The sequence below is a fragment of the Nomascus leucogenys genome, chromosome 6, assembly GCF_006542625.1.
Source record: "Nomascus leucogenys isolate Asia chromosome 6, Asia_NLE_v1, whole genome shotgun sequence".
In the NCBI taxonomy this organism is placed as follows: Eukaryota; Metazoa; Chordata; class Mammalia; order Primates; family Hylobatidae; genus Nomascus; species Nomascus leucogenys.
Window position 1 is genome coordinate 45,060,800 of NC_044386.1, and position 13,756 is coordinate 45,074,555.

A 13,756-nucleotide genomic window follows, 5' to 3' on the forward strand; every position below is an offset into this window, starting at 1 on the left:
CAGCCCCACCTAGAAAAGCCAATTCTTCTGCTCTTAAAGGAGACTTGACTTATTTGTGGCAAAGCTATCATTTAGGTATGAATGGGAAGGGGGGGAATGGTGCGGAGTCTGCGGGGGGGAGGGCGGGTGTTCAACGGGCTCCAAAGGAAGGAGCTCGTGGCTGACGCCTGAGCCTCCATGTTGTGAGTACTACATGCGTTTCTTTCAGAGGCAGGCAGGGGCCTTGGCTGCAGGGACCCTGACAAGCCGCGACTTGAGCTATGCTTTAGAGCCTGGGTTGAATTGGGAGCGGTATAAAGGAGGGAAGGCATTCCTGGAAAGGGGGTGGGGTGGGGTGGGGTGGGGTGGGGTGGGGAGGTGGAGGGGAACAGCATGAGCAAAGGCACGAAGGAAGAATGAATCTGCTGCGCGTTGAGGATGGCATGGAGACTTCCCTGATTGGAGCCGGGAGTTCTTGCAGGGGGATGGAGGCCGCTATGATTGGATAGCTAAAGTGGGGCCAGATTTGGAGGGCTTTGAATGCCCGACCGAGGAGCACTCAACCCAGCTCCTGACTCGCAATTTCCGTTCAAGACCGAATTACCTAAATGGTGGTTAATTCCAACGGGTGTTCTTCTTTGGGGGCTTCTGAAAAGTCAGTTTATCGTCTTACCTGCTTCAGTTCTCTCCATTTACTCAGGGAGGAAGTCATCCTCACACGTGCAGGGGAGGGGGGGATAATGTTGATTTCTCTTTACTTGCTTTGAAGATGCCTCCCCCGCCCAAATCCCATTTCCACGCCAAATATTATTAAATTTGGTTTCTCCTCCTCCTCCTCAACGCAAGTTCTCTTTCTCTCGCCAGCACCTCCCCCACGTTTTCCTGCTCTCCACCAGCCGGGCCGGACTCCTCCCGGCCCCCAGCGGCGCGCTTCCCTGGCCCGCTGGCCCGCACCGCCCTCCGCGCCGTGCGCCCCCCTCCCGGCCCTTCGCGCCCGCGGCCCGCACACCCTGGTCCACGCCCCCCCGGCGGAGCGGTAGGTGTTGTGCGGTCTGCGCCGGGCCGCAGTGCGGCTGCGCGCACTGGGCTGCCTCCGGGGCTGGCAGGGCAGCGGCGGCCGCGGCGGCGGCGGCGAGGCCGGGAGCGAGCGGCGGCGGCGGCGGCGGCGTGGGGAGTGGCGTGGAGCGGAGCCTGGGGCTGCAGCAGCACGGGGACCCCGGAGTAGAAAGCCCCGGGGACAAGGAAGGAAGGCCCGGCCGCCAAATCCCTGAGCAACCGTTCTTCTTGGATTTTGGGGGGAGCCTGCCCCCCCACTTCGTCTTCAAACGCCCCCATCTCACCCCCCACAGCCCCGGCCGCTGACGGGAGGAGGCGGCGGCGGCAGCAGGGGGCTGAGGGGCGCCGCCATGCCTCTCCCGCGGTGAAGCGCCCCGGCCGTGAGGAACCGCTGGTCTCCCCGGTGATGTCCCCCAGGCGGCAGGCGAAAGCGACTCACTCGAGCCCTGGGGTAAAGGCCTAGCTTATCCAGCTTCCTTCCTCCTCCTCCTCCTCCTCCTCTTCCCCTCCCCCTCCCCCTCCTCTCCCCCCTTCGTCCTCCCCTCCCGGTCTCTTCCCTCACCCTTCCCCGCGCCCCCATCTTTCCCTCCCTCCCTCCCACCCCTCCAGCAGCGATGGCAGAGGAACAACAACAGCCGCCACCACAGCAGCCTGATGCCCATCAGCAGCTTCCCCCCAGCGCCCCCAACTCGGGGGTGGCCCTGCCAGCCCTTGTGCCCGGGCTGCCAGGGACAGAGGCCAGCGCGCTGCAACACAAGATCAAGAACTCCATCTGGTAAGAGGATCCTCCATCGCTCGGGTGAAAAAGCCCAGGCACATTGCTGCTGCAAAGTGGGTGGGGGGCGGCGGGCGGGGGAGCGGAGGATGAGGCTGATGCATTCATTGAATGTGGTTTTCCCCAGTCGGGTGCACATTTGTAGGACCTCTGGAGGTGTGGGGACTTTGCATCAATCAGCCCCTGTCTCCTTAGCTAAAAAATGCTTTTTCCCCCTCCTCAATTGTGAGTGCAGGTAAACAAGTTTTTTGGTTTTATTTTTTCACTCATTGTGACAGAAATATGGGTCGAAATTAAGTCATATTGCATGATGGTGGCATGAATTTGGAACTGGAGAACGTGAAATGTGTTTACTCCTTTTTGCAGCCATAGAAGGAGGAAGAAGTGTATTGTGAATTTTCACCAAACAGATACTGTGCGTAAGAATATTAATATGCAGCACAAAACCTAATGTGTCTCTTCCTTTCAATTGGGTTAGCTGCTATTTCTGAATGTTTTTGCCTCCCTTATTCTAATATTAAATTTCTTTTTCAGGGAGTTTATTCTTTGCATTGATTGTGAAGAAAGTGCTTTTTTAGTATAAAATATTTTAAGATGGTAGTTTACAACAAAGTGGTTTTTTTTTAATTAAAATATAGGGAATCAAATGTCTTGCCATTTGTATGTCTTTTTAAAAGAAACCATTGATGGAATATCTTTCGCTATTTTACTTTCTTGTATGAAAATTTCCAATATTTCAGCATTAAACTCCTAAAGTCTAGTGGGAATCTTTTAATAATTAAATACACTGAGTTAAGTCCATCCACTGTTAGAGCCATTGCAATATTCTTTGAACATGAACTTGCATTGTTTTGTAGGATTCTTCATTAACTGCCTTTTTTTAAGTGTAGCAATATTTTTTAAATAGAAAGTAATATTTGGAATTTGGTCTAAGAGATTGCTTTTAATAGAAGTTTAAAAATAATTTTATATGGTATTTTAAAAAGCCTTGATTTTGAAAATGGAAATGAAATATTTGCAGGGCCATCATTGAATATGAGTACTAAAATATCAAAACTCATTTTCTCATTTTGAAAACATATCGTAAAGCAACTGGCATTGCATGTACAGTATTTACACATTTTTAAAGTGACAATTTTTAAATACAAGATTAAGGTTGGTCATATAGTAATTTTAATTATTTTCTTGGCATGCATCCATGCCGTCATGATGCTGATATGAAGTAGGTCAGTACAGGCTTTAATAGTTTCATCAACAGTAGTTGGCAGCTGAATATCTTGCTTAAAGTTTTAATTTTAAAATGAAGTTTAAATATTTTAAAGGAGAATTTTTTGGCTTTGACAATAGTCATATTGTGGCAACTTGAGTAGGTCTGATAAATATGATTGGGGTGTGTGTGTCTGTGTAACAGAAAGCAGACTTTATTCTTCAATGGATACCCTCACCCCCTTTTTAAAGCTATAATTTAAAAGAAGAGATGTTGAATATCTTGCTTGCCATCAAGGTTTTCACAAAACCAGTGTGCGTGTGTGTGTGTGTGTGTGTGTGTGTGTGTGTGTGTGTGTTTTTAACCTCTAGCAACGTGATGTAACTTTGTGTTTCTGAAATCATCATTAAATTGAATTAAGCACCTTGGTTTTACATTCAGATGTGGGATATCCAAGTTAATGGACTAAAATCTTTTAAGAGAGACAAATTTTAAAAGTTGAATTAGTAATGCATATTTTAATTGATTATGAGAACAAGAGGGGAAAGGAATCTTTATAGTTTTAAAATAAGTGAGTTGTGGAGGCAACTGAGTGAAATGTTTGAATAATGATGATAGTCGAGTGCACTTTTTGGCAAATGTGTAAGTTTAACTTTTTTTTTGTGTTGGCACATCCATTACAGCCTAACTGCTCTCACTTTAACATGAGAAAAACTTCTGAAGTAGAGTGCACTCCAGTTTTTGGTACTTGTTCTGAAAAAATAATGGGCAACAAACACGTGAATCCCAAAATATGAAATTTTATATTTTTGTTTTAAAATTGTAATGGTATACTTATTAGCATCTAATATTCAACTTTAGAAATCCTATTTGCAAAAATGTTTTTTATATACTTAAAATTTCGGAATAAACATTTGTAGATAATAAACAAAATTAGTGAATATATTTAATAGTCTCATACCCCCTGCTCCACAAGAATAGATTTATATTATTCATCAAGTGACTATATAAAATAAAGATATCAAAAGTGAAAACTCCTTTACCACCATATTCTCCTAAGAAATAGTATATATGTATTAAATTTAAATCATTTTTAATAGATGATTGCAGTTAGATATTTCACATTTTTGAGGCAATATTATTTTACAAATTATTTTATCACCTGATAATATTCTGAGAGACTATCAGTTTTGTACTACTTCCTGAATCATCCTTTGGTACCATTATTAATGAGAATTTAAAATTACACTCAAAAGAAATGTGACATTTAAAAATTATCAAATGGGTTTTGCATTTGGTTTATCATAGTTTCTAAATTACTGGGCTTGCATATCACAAACAAGTCTGTACTTGTCCTCCTACTCTACAAATATAAATATAGTATGTGATGTAGGCCTTTGACGGGACAATAAGTTATTATCAGTTCATAATTTATTCTATTTATTAAACTAAAATACTGTTGATAAAAGTATGTGCATTGAAATATCAGGCATTAAATGAGTCTGGAAAAAAAGCATTCAAAGTTGAGTGGAAGAGAGTTGGAAATATATTTTAAAGGTAATTATAGAAAATAAGGTTAGTACAAAATTGACAGTGTTGTTATGTTGCTATAATATGGTTATGAATACCTTCAACTTAACTCTAGGTTAACAAGCTTGCATGTTTCTTACCCTTACTCATTCTTACTCCATAGACCAAAAGTCCAAATCACTGACACTACTCACTAGAAAGGAGATTTCTTAATAGGCATGTGCTTTAGTACTGAATATGCTGTAAGATTATTTGTATTTTCTAAAAAGTGGAATTCCAAAATTAGCTTTTTGTTGTTAAAAAAAAAAAGAAAACTAGTAACCCATGTATTTTACCTAAAACAAGGCCACAACCCAACCTAACTGCAAACTTCTTTTAGCTTAAATTGTACCCCTCTTTGGTTACTTCAAAAAAAAAAAAAAGAAAAGAAAAGAAATATCCAAGTAAGTTTTCCCTTCCTCTTATCTCTCAGTGTCTTCCTAGTTCAGTGAAAACTTTTTAGTGTAAGCAACAGTAAACACATTTACTAAGTCCTTTTATTTACCTTTTTAAGGCAGTTTTACTTGAAACCCGATAGAATACAATTGCTATGGAAAAAATAGGATTGAGATAGTTTCTGCCTGTTTGTGAATTGAGATCATACCTACATGAGTGGGAGTGAATAACATATTTGCAGTGAGGCTGTAACATAGATACAGGTTGATCATCCCTAGTCCAAAATCCCCCGAAATTCAAGATGCTCCAGAATCTGAAACACTCCAAAATCCCAAACGTTTTTAGTGCCACAAGTGAAAAATTGCATACCTGACTTCATTGTATCATGCACAAAGTTATTTAAAATATTGTATAGGCCAGGCGCGGTGGCTCACACTTGTAATCCCAGCACTCTGGGAGGCTGAGGCGGGCGGATCACCTGAGGTCAGGAGTTCAAGACGAGCCTGGCCATGGTGAAACCCCGTCTCTACTAAAAATACAAAAAATTAGCCAGGGGTGGTGGTGCCCACCTGTAATCCCGGCTACTCGGGAGGCTGAGGCAGGAGAATCGCTTGAACCCAGGAGGTGGAGGTTGCTGTGAGCCAAGATCGCACCATTGCACTCCAGTCTGGGCAACAAGAGCGAAACTCTGTTTAAAAAAAAAAAATTGTATAAAAATTACCTTCAGGTTATGTGTTTAAGGTGTGTATGAAACATAAATGAATTTCATGTTTAGACTTGGGTTACATCCCTAAGATACTCATTACACATATGCAAATATTCCAAAATCCAAAATAATAAATTGGAGGCACACTAGGCACAGTGGCTCACGCCTGTAATCCTAACACTTTGGGAGGTCAAGGCAGGCAGATTGCGTGAGTTCAGGAGTTTGCGACCAGCCTGGGCAACACAGTGAAACCCTGTCTCTACTGAAATACAAAAAATTAGCCAGGTGTGGCATCGTGCGCCTGTAGTCCCAGCCACTTGGGAGGCTGAGGCAGGACAATCCCTTGAACCCAGAAGGTGGAGGTTGCAGTGAGCCAAGATCATGCCACTGCACTCCAGCCTGGGCAACAGAGTGAGACTTCGGTTCAAAATAAAAAACTAAAAATAATAAATAAATAAATGGAAGCACATATGATCCCAGGCATTTCAGATAAGAGATAGTCAACTTGTATTAAACTTGTACCTGAAAATTCAAAAGAAATCTAATGTTTTATTTTAGAAAATATTCCAATACTGCATTTACTCAAATTTAGGGATTCTTAAAAGAATTTGTTATCAATTACTGTTTTAATTTCTGTAACTTTATTTGCAGGCGAGACCTCATAAGCCTCTTCTTAAAATGGTCATATAAGATCTATTGTTTTGACCACTTTATGGAAAGAGATAAACGATGACAGAAGACCTATAAGATTCCACTGATTCCTTATTAGACCCTGGAAAAAATGCTGGGGTCAGAGTTCCTTATCTTTATTCAATCCTGTAAGGCATATATACTTCTGTATCTGCTATATTTTAGGCTGAAAATTAAAAGTAGAATTATATATATAATCTATTCTGGATGTTTTCTGAATTCTAGTTAAAACCTAAATTGAACAATTTTGTTTTACTTTCTTATGATGATGACAATCAACATCTAGATTTTAAGTGATTAATCTCTTGTTTCCATCTTAGTTACAGGGAGCTATATTTGGTGATCCAGAAGGTTTACATAGTGATGCCATATTTCTGATTTCAGTCCCCCATCCTAGAATGCAGTGGTTCAGTTTTATTCTTGGTTTTTGAATCAGGTAGTTTATTAACTCTGTTGAGAAATATTGTTCCTTCAACTACAGTGGAAAACATGTACTATAAATTCATAACTTTAGAGTTTACTTTAACTGGAAGTCTATGATTTTCATTTTGCTTTAAAAATAGAGACCGACGAGCACATCAGCTGGCTTCCATGTATTTTTGATTAGTAGGTTGACGTCCTACCTACCCTGAGTTTAGCCTGTCTTCATTACCAAGCACACAAAAGACTTAAGATGCATTTTGCATATCCGTATTGAAGCTAGCTGTGTCCCAACCCGGTTTCTGGTTCCAGAAGGAAGGCAGTTCCTTGCTCTTCTATGATTTTAAACTGATAAAATTGCCTTCCCTATTGACAAAAGTTAATTGCAAGTTAAGCAATTCCAAGCCTGTTGGTTTTCTTGTCTTGTTTAGGTTGGGTAGTGGATATGTACATATGTAAATGATCGACCAGTTTGCTCTCTCCATTGAAAGGTGTCTTGAATGATGGTATGTGCAGGACTGATTTGGTTTATGTCTAACTGTAAATTTTTGGTATTATTTGGGGAAAGTGAGCTTCATAGTGGTAGAAAAGACAGAAGTGTCTTGTTATGAAAGATGCATTGGATTAAGAATTATGTTGCATTACTTTTTCCATTAGAAAATAATATTGCATGCTAAAATTGTGCAAATGAAAATTAAAATAAGCCTTATCATTTACTTATATTTGGGGACTTTAAGCAAGAAGAGTTTGTAAGTACTTAAATGAGTATCTGCTGTATACAAAGTCTGCCAGAGACTGGCATTTGAGGAATGCCCGTTCACTTGTAATAGTAACCTTGTAAAATTGACCTAAGCAAAAATATGCAGTAAAACTTCTCTTTTATTCAGTTAGAGGACCAGGAAAAGAAGTGACAAGTGTCAAAGTATGCATTGTGGAAAAAGTAGACCTTAGTTTCCTCATTTACAAAATGAGAGATTTGTGCTAAGTGACCTTGAAGGTTCCTGAGATTCTAACTCTGTTACTAAATCAATATTGACAACAATAATAAAACCATAAGCACAGTGAAAGACTAATATAATTAATCATAGGCAATCAACAGAACATTTTCATTGGATGAATTATTAGGATTTGTCAGTGTTTCCTTGGGTGTTAGCTGAGGAGGACTTGCTTATTGCTACCTTGTGCAAGGGTGCTGTTATGTGAGATTAACTGTGCAAGTCTTTATTGAGCATATATTACATTTAAAGTAGTTAAGAGCTGTTTATTGTGCAAAAGTAGGGCTATGCAGTAATCCTGGTTGTTGGGGAGTTTACTAACTGCTGGTTGAGAGATTGTAGTAGGGAGGCTGTTTGTGTGCTGCTTTTGTTTTGTCTTCTTTTATAAAGAGATTCTCAATGTTTAACCTTATCCCATAATAGTAATGTAATATTTTAAGGCAGTGAATGTCATATTGTAGATTCAGTTATATAAATAAGAAAAGTATGTACTCTTTCAGAATAATTCAGTGCAGAGTTAAGCTTCACAGCTATTCCTCTTCATCTAGGATAGACATTTTAATAAGTAATCGTGACAGAATGTTCTTTGTAAATTATAAGGAACATGATAGTAAGATGGTTATTCCACATCTCTTAGCAAAGTAGACCACTCTTGTCCAGTGCCTCCTATTCTACCATTCTCTTTCTGTTTAGTCTTTTAGTTGCTTTCTCTTCTGCTTTTTGGAGGGCTCTAAGTTCAAGTTGAAGACGAGCAGCATGAGCCAATAGGAGGAAGAATCTTCCTGCCTTGTATAGGATAATAAAATAAGGAGCAATAAGCACTAAGGCCTTAATGCACTTACTTGCTGACTATGAGATGAAGATATTCAGCACTCAACCCACATAAATAAAAACCTTAAAACATGATTTTTCTTTTTTTGTGACTGTAAATAGGCATTTACTTTTTCTATTTCATGAACTGTATGCCTCCTATTTGTAAGACAAAATAGAAACATGAGGTTTGGTTAATTATGTACAACCTCTCTATCAGGCATCTATTACTGTAGCTCATATAGATATATATATAACAAAAAGTTGTGTGGGAGGTGAAATTTTGTATTTCCTCGTAACTGAGCACGAACTGAAAAATGCTGATAATTCCTTGCTATTTGAGTCTTGTTTTTTTCCTGAGTGCAGAGAGTGAAAGGTCAGAAAGTGACAGATTCCAATCTGTTATGTCTTGGATTTTTGGAAGGCATGAGTCCATATGGTACACAGTACCATGTCTTCCAAATAGCCTTATCTAAAATAAAAAAAATAAATTATCTGAACCCGTTTGTTGTCTGAATTTGGATAGCAAGGGTTTAGATTGCAAAGGATACCTTTACACCTGTTCCAACACAGGATTAGCAAATTGATTTGAACTTGCCTGCTAAGTCTGATTGATTAGTAATATTTCTAGCAAGGGCATGGGAATAAGAAGTAATGATACACATGCCCTATAATTGCCACCCTTTTTCTTTCCAAAATCAGTAATTTTTAATTTGAGCTCTCTTACAGATGAAGCATTACAGTAATGGCTATCTTGGGGAGGGAGAGTCACTAGGGCTATTGTCTTGCCATTTATGATGCCTAGTTTTAAGGTATAAACCAAGCATGGAGAGCACTTAGGTTTGTGTGTTTTTCTGTTTTTCTTTGGCTTTTCTGTTTTGAGCACCTGTATTGCCAAGTAGCTACAAGATGAGAACAGGGCACTTTGGGAGGTCAAGGTGGGCAGATCATGAGGTCAGGAGATCAAGACTATCCTGGCTAACATGGTGAAACCCCGTCTCTACTAAAAATACAAAAAATTAGCCAGTCGCAGTGGCGGGGCCTGTAGCCCCAGCTACTCAGGAGGCTGAGGCAGGAGAATCGCTTGAACTGGGAAGCAGGGGCTGCAGTGAGCCGAGATCACGCCACTGCACTCCGGTCTGGGCGACAGAGTGAGACTCCATCTCAAATAAAAAAAAAAAAAAAATCAGAACAGGGGATTACTGTATGAAGTGGCTGCTTCAATTTGCACTATCCATAACCCTTTTTCTTTGCTTCCATTATCTTATTTCTCTGCTTATGTATGTGCTGGTCTGGTCCCATTACCTCCTACCTTAAGAATGTTGTTTCTGCTGATATAAGTGTCTAACTTTAAGATCCAGCTTGTGAAACATGTCTCACGAACCTTTTGTCAACTCCCAGGGGAACAATGATCTGAGTTGTGTAATTTAATTTCTTTCAGTAGTTTAGACTGGCCTTACCTAAGGTAAGTCCATTTTAGTGAGTTTTTACTGAATTTAAATGAAACGCTCTCATTTTCTAATATGTAAAGTTGATAGGAATTTGGAGATTGAATATATCTGAAACAAAGTAATCACTTGCAGAATCAGTAGTTTACAATATAACAGTAAAATATGTTATTTCTGTATGGCAACACCAAGAACTTACCATTGTTTTTGCAGTATGTATGAAATTTAAAAATTTAATTGGATGAGTGTCACTTCAGTGACATCTTGCTTAGAGTAAAGTTGGTGCTTCTGGGAACCTGAGAAACGTATTCCAACAAGATGCTTTAGTTAATGTAAGTGAATCACTTCCATAATTTGATTGTAGTCATTATATCTATTAATAAGATATATCAAAGCAATCTATGATCAAAATTTAACTGTCAGATTATTAAATACATGTCCTTTTTTCTGAAGCAGGAGCTACTAGCAAGCAGCATTTTAGGCAGATTTTACATGTACAAGTTTTTAAGAAGTCAGAAGGTCAAAGATAAATTCTGAATTTATAGAATCATGTAGTCAGGGAAAACTGAATTCAGTACACATTTATTTTAATGACTGCCACATACAAGGCATAAAAAGGTTAAAAAAGTATAAGACATTATGCTTACTGCTTTAAAACATTCACCCACTTGTGTGGTAGACTCATCAATTGAATTTATCAAAAGTAAGTTTTGTTAAATGCAGTAATGGCGTATAAGCAGTGGTATAAACAAATACAGAATTAGGTGAGGGAGAAATTCAGTGAGGACATAATATTTTTACTGACAAAATTCAGGATAGTGGCCTTAATGAAAAATCAAGGGATGGGCTATAAATCCAAACACACTTAACAGTATACTTACTTGGTCATTGTTATTCTCACTAGCAGAAATGAGATTCAGAGTTGATGATGACAGTGAGCTTTGCCAATAATATGAATAAATAGAGGAAAATGGCTTGGGAGAAAATGTGCTTGACTAAGGAATAGGATTTCCACTAACTAATCACAACCCTCTTATGTTAAATTTTGATCTACAAGTAGAAGAAAGAGTATAAAGTAATAGTAGAGAACAAAAGGATGTGAGCTGGATGGGAACTGAGGCAGAGTACCAGAGTACAGGTTGCCACAACCAATGTCACCTTAAACTTGGCCTTTCACAACAACCTTTTTTCTATGCCTTAGTACCTTGCCACCTCAAATTGCTTTCATTTACTCTCATTTCATTTACTTTCATTTCATTACTCATTTCAGTTACTCTAATTCTTTTGATAGTAGATACCACTTTTCCTTCTTTCCATCAGTCTGGCAGCATTGGTTTCATCTTTTATTTTTCTCTCATCCTCGTGTCCAGTATTTTAACAAGTTTCCCAGTTTGCAGTGTAGCTTAAATTTCTCCTTGTCTTCCTATTTCCACTGCTGATATGGTTTGGCTGTGTCCCCACCCAAATCTCATCTTGAATTGTGGCTCCCATAATTCCCACCTGTTGTGAGAGGGACCTGGTGGGAGATAATTGAATCATGGGAGCAGTTTCCCCCATACAGTTCTCATGGTAGTGAATAAGTCTAATGAGATCTGATGGTTTTATAAAGGGAAACTTCTTTCACTTAGCTCTCTCTTTCTCTCTTGTCTGCCGCCATGTAAGATGTGCCTTTCACCTTCCACCATGATTGTGAGGCCTCCCTGCCACGATCATGAGGCCTCCCCAGCCACATGGAACTGTGAGTCCATTAAACCTCTTTTTCCTTATAAGTTACCCAGTCTCAGGTATGTCTTTATCAACAGTGTGAAAACAATTAATACAGTAAATTGGTACCAGTAGAGTGGGGCACTGCTGTAAAGATAACCCAAAAATATGGAAGTGACTTTGGAACTGGTAACAGGCAGAGACTGGAACAGTTTGGAGAGCTCAGAAGAAGATAGGAAAATGTGAGAAAGTTTGGAACTTCCTAGAGACTTGTTGAATGGCCTTGACCAAAATGCTGATAATAATATGGACAGTGAAATCCAGGCTCAGGTGGTCTCTGATGGAGATGAACCTGTTGGGAACTGGGCTCTTGCTATGCTTTAGCAAAGAGACTGGCAGAATTTTGCCCCTGCCCTAGAGATTTGTGGAACTTTTAACTTGGAGGAGATGATTTAGGGTATCTGGCAGAAGCAATTTCTGTGCAGCAAAGTGTTCAGGAGGTGACATGGGTGCTGTTAAAAGCATTCAGTTTTCCAAAGGAAACAGCATAAAAGTTCAGAAAATTTGCAGCCTGACGATGTAATAGAAAAGAAAAAACCCTTTTCTGAGAAGAAGTTCAAGCCTGCTGCAGAAATTTGCATAAGTAACGAGGAACCAAGTGTTAATCACCAAGACAATGGGGAAAATGTCTCCAGAGCATGTGAGAGGTCCTCATAGCAGCCTCTCCCATCACAGACCCAGCAGCCTAGGAGGAAAAAATGGTTTCATGGGCCAGTCCCAGGGCCTCCCTGCTCTTTGCAACCTAGGGACTTGGTGCTTTGCATCCCAGCTGCTCCAGCCATGGCTAAAAGGGGAAATTTTTACATAGATTTCAGAGGATGTATGGAAACACCTGGATGTCCAGACAGAAGTTTGCTGCAGAGGTGGAGCCCTCACGAAACCTCTGCTAGGGCAGTGCAGAATGGAAATGTGGGGTTGAAGCCCCTACACAGAGTCCCCACTGGGGCACTGCCTAGCAGAGCTGTGAGAAAAGGACCACCATCCTCCAGACCCCAGAATGGTAGATCCACTGATAGCTTGCACCGTGCACCTGGAAAAGCTACAGACACTCAACACCAGCTCATAAAAGCCACCAAGAGAGAGGCTGTATCCTGCAAAGCCACAGGGGTGGAGCCGCTCAAGACCATGGGAACCCACCTCTTCCATCGGTGTGACCTGGATGTGAGACATGGAGTCAAAGGAGATCGTTTTGGAACTTTAAAATTTGACTGCCCCACAGGATTTGGGATTTGCATGGGGCCTTTAGCTCCTTCGTTTGAACAATATCTCCCATTTGGAATGGGAGTATTTATCCAATAACTGTACCCCCATTGTATCTAGGAAGTAACCAGCTTTTTGATTTTACAGGCCCATAGGTGGAAGGGATTTGCCTTGTCTTGGGTAAGATTTTGGACTGTGGACTTTCGAGTTAATGCCGAAATGAGTTAAGACTTCGAGGGACTGTTGGGAAGGCATGATTGGTTTTGAAATGTGAGGGCATGAGATTTGAGGGGGGCAGGGTGGAATGATATGGTTTGGCTGTGCCCCCACCCAAATCTTATCTTAAATTTAGCTTCCATAATTCCCACATGTTGTAGGGGGGACTTGGTGGGAGATAATTGAATCATGGGACGATTTCCCCCATACTGTTCTCATGGTAGTGAATAAGTCTCATGAGATCTAATGGTTTTATAAGGAGAAACCCCTTTCACTTGACTCTCATCTTCTCTTGTCTGCCACCATGTAAGATGAGCCTTTTCCCATGATTGTAAAGCCTCCCCAGCCATGTGGAACTGTGAGTCCATTAAACCTCTTTTTCTTTATAAATTACCCAGTCTCAGGTATGTCTTTAACAGCAGCGTGAAAACAGACTAATATGACTACCAAGACCATAATTCAGTATTTCACGATCTCATTCCTGGATTATTACAGCAGCAACATAGCTGTTCTCTGCCCTTGTCC

General features: G+C 40.5%; 1 protein-coding gene across 2 annotated transcripts in view; it reads left to right on the forward strand.

Moving 5' to 3' along the window:
• The first annotated feature begins 1,047 nt into the window (after window positions 1-1,047).
• RFX7 (regulatory factor X7) overlaps window positions 1,048-13,756 on the forward strand; it is a 151,276-nt gene continuing 138,567 nt past the window's right edge. Inside the window, exons 1-2 of one of the 2 annotated variants that reach the window (XM_030814055.1) lie at window positions 1,048-1,486; window positions 1,648-1,810. In XM_030814055.1, the coding sequence (XP_030669915.1) occupies window positions 1,650-1,810 (161 nt within the window). In that variant the 5' untranslated portion in view covers window positions 1,048-1,486; window positions 1,648-1,649. Of the gene's footprint in view, window positions 1,487-1,577; window positions 1,811-13,756 lie in introns of those variants that run through there. The other variant, XM_003266962.3, reaches the window with a different exon arrangement.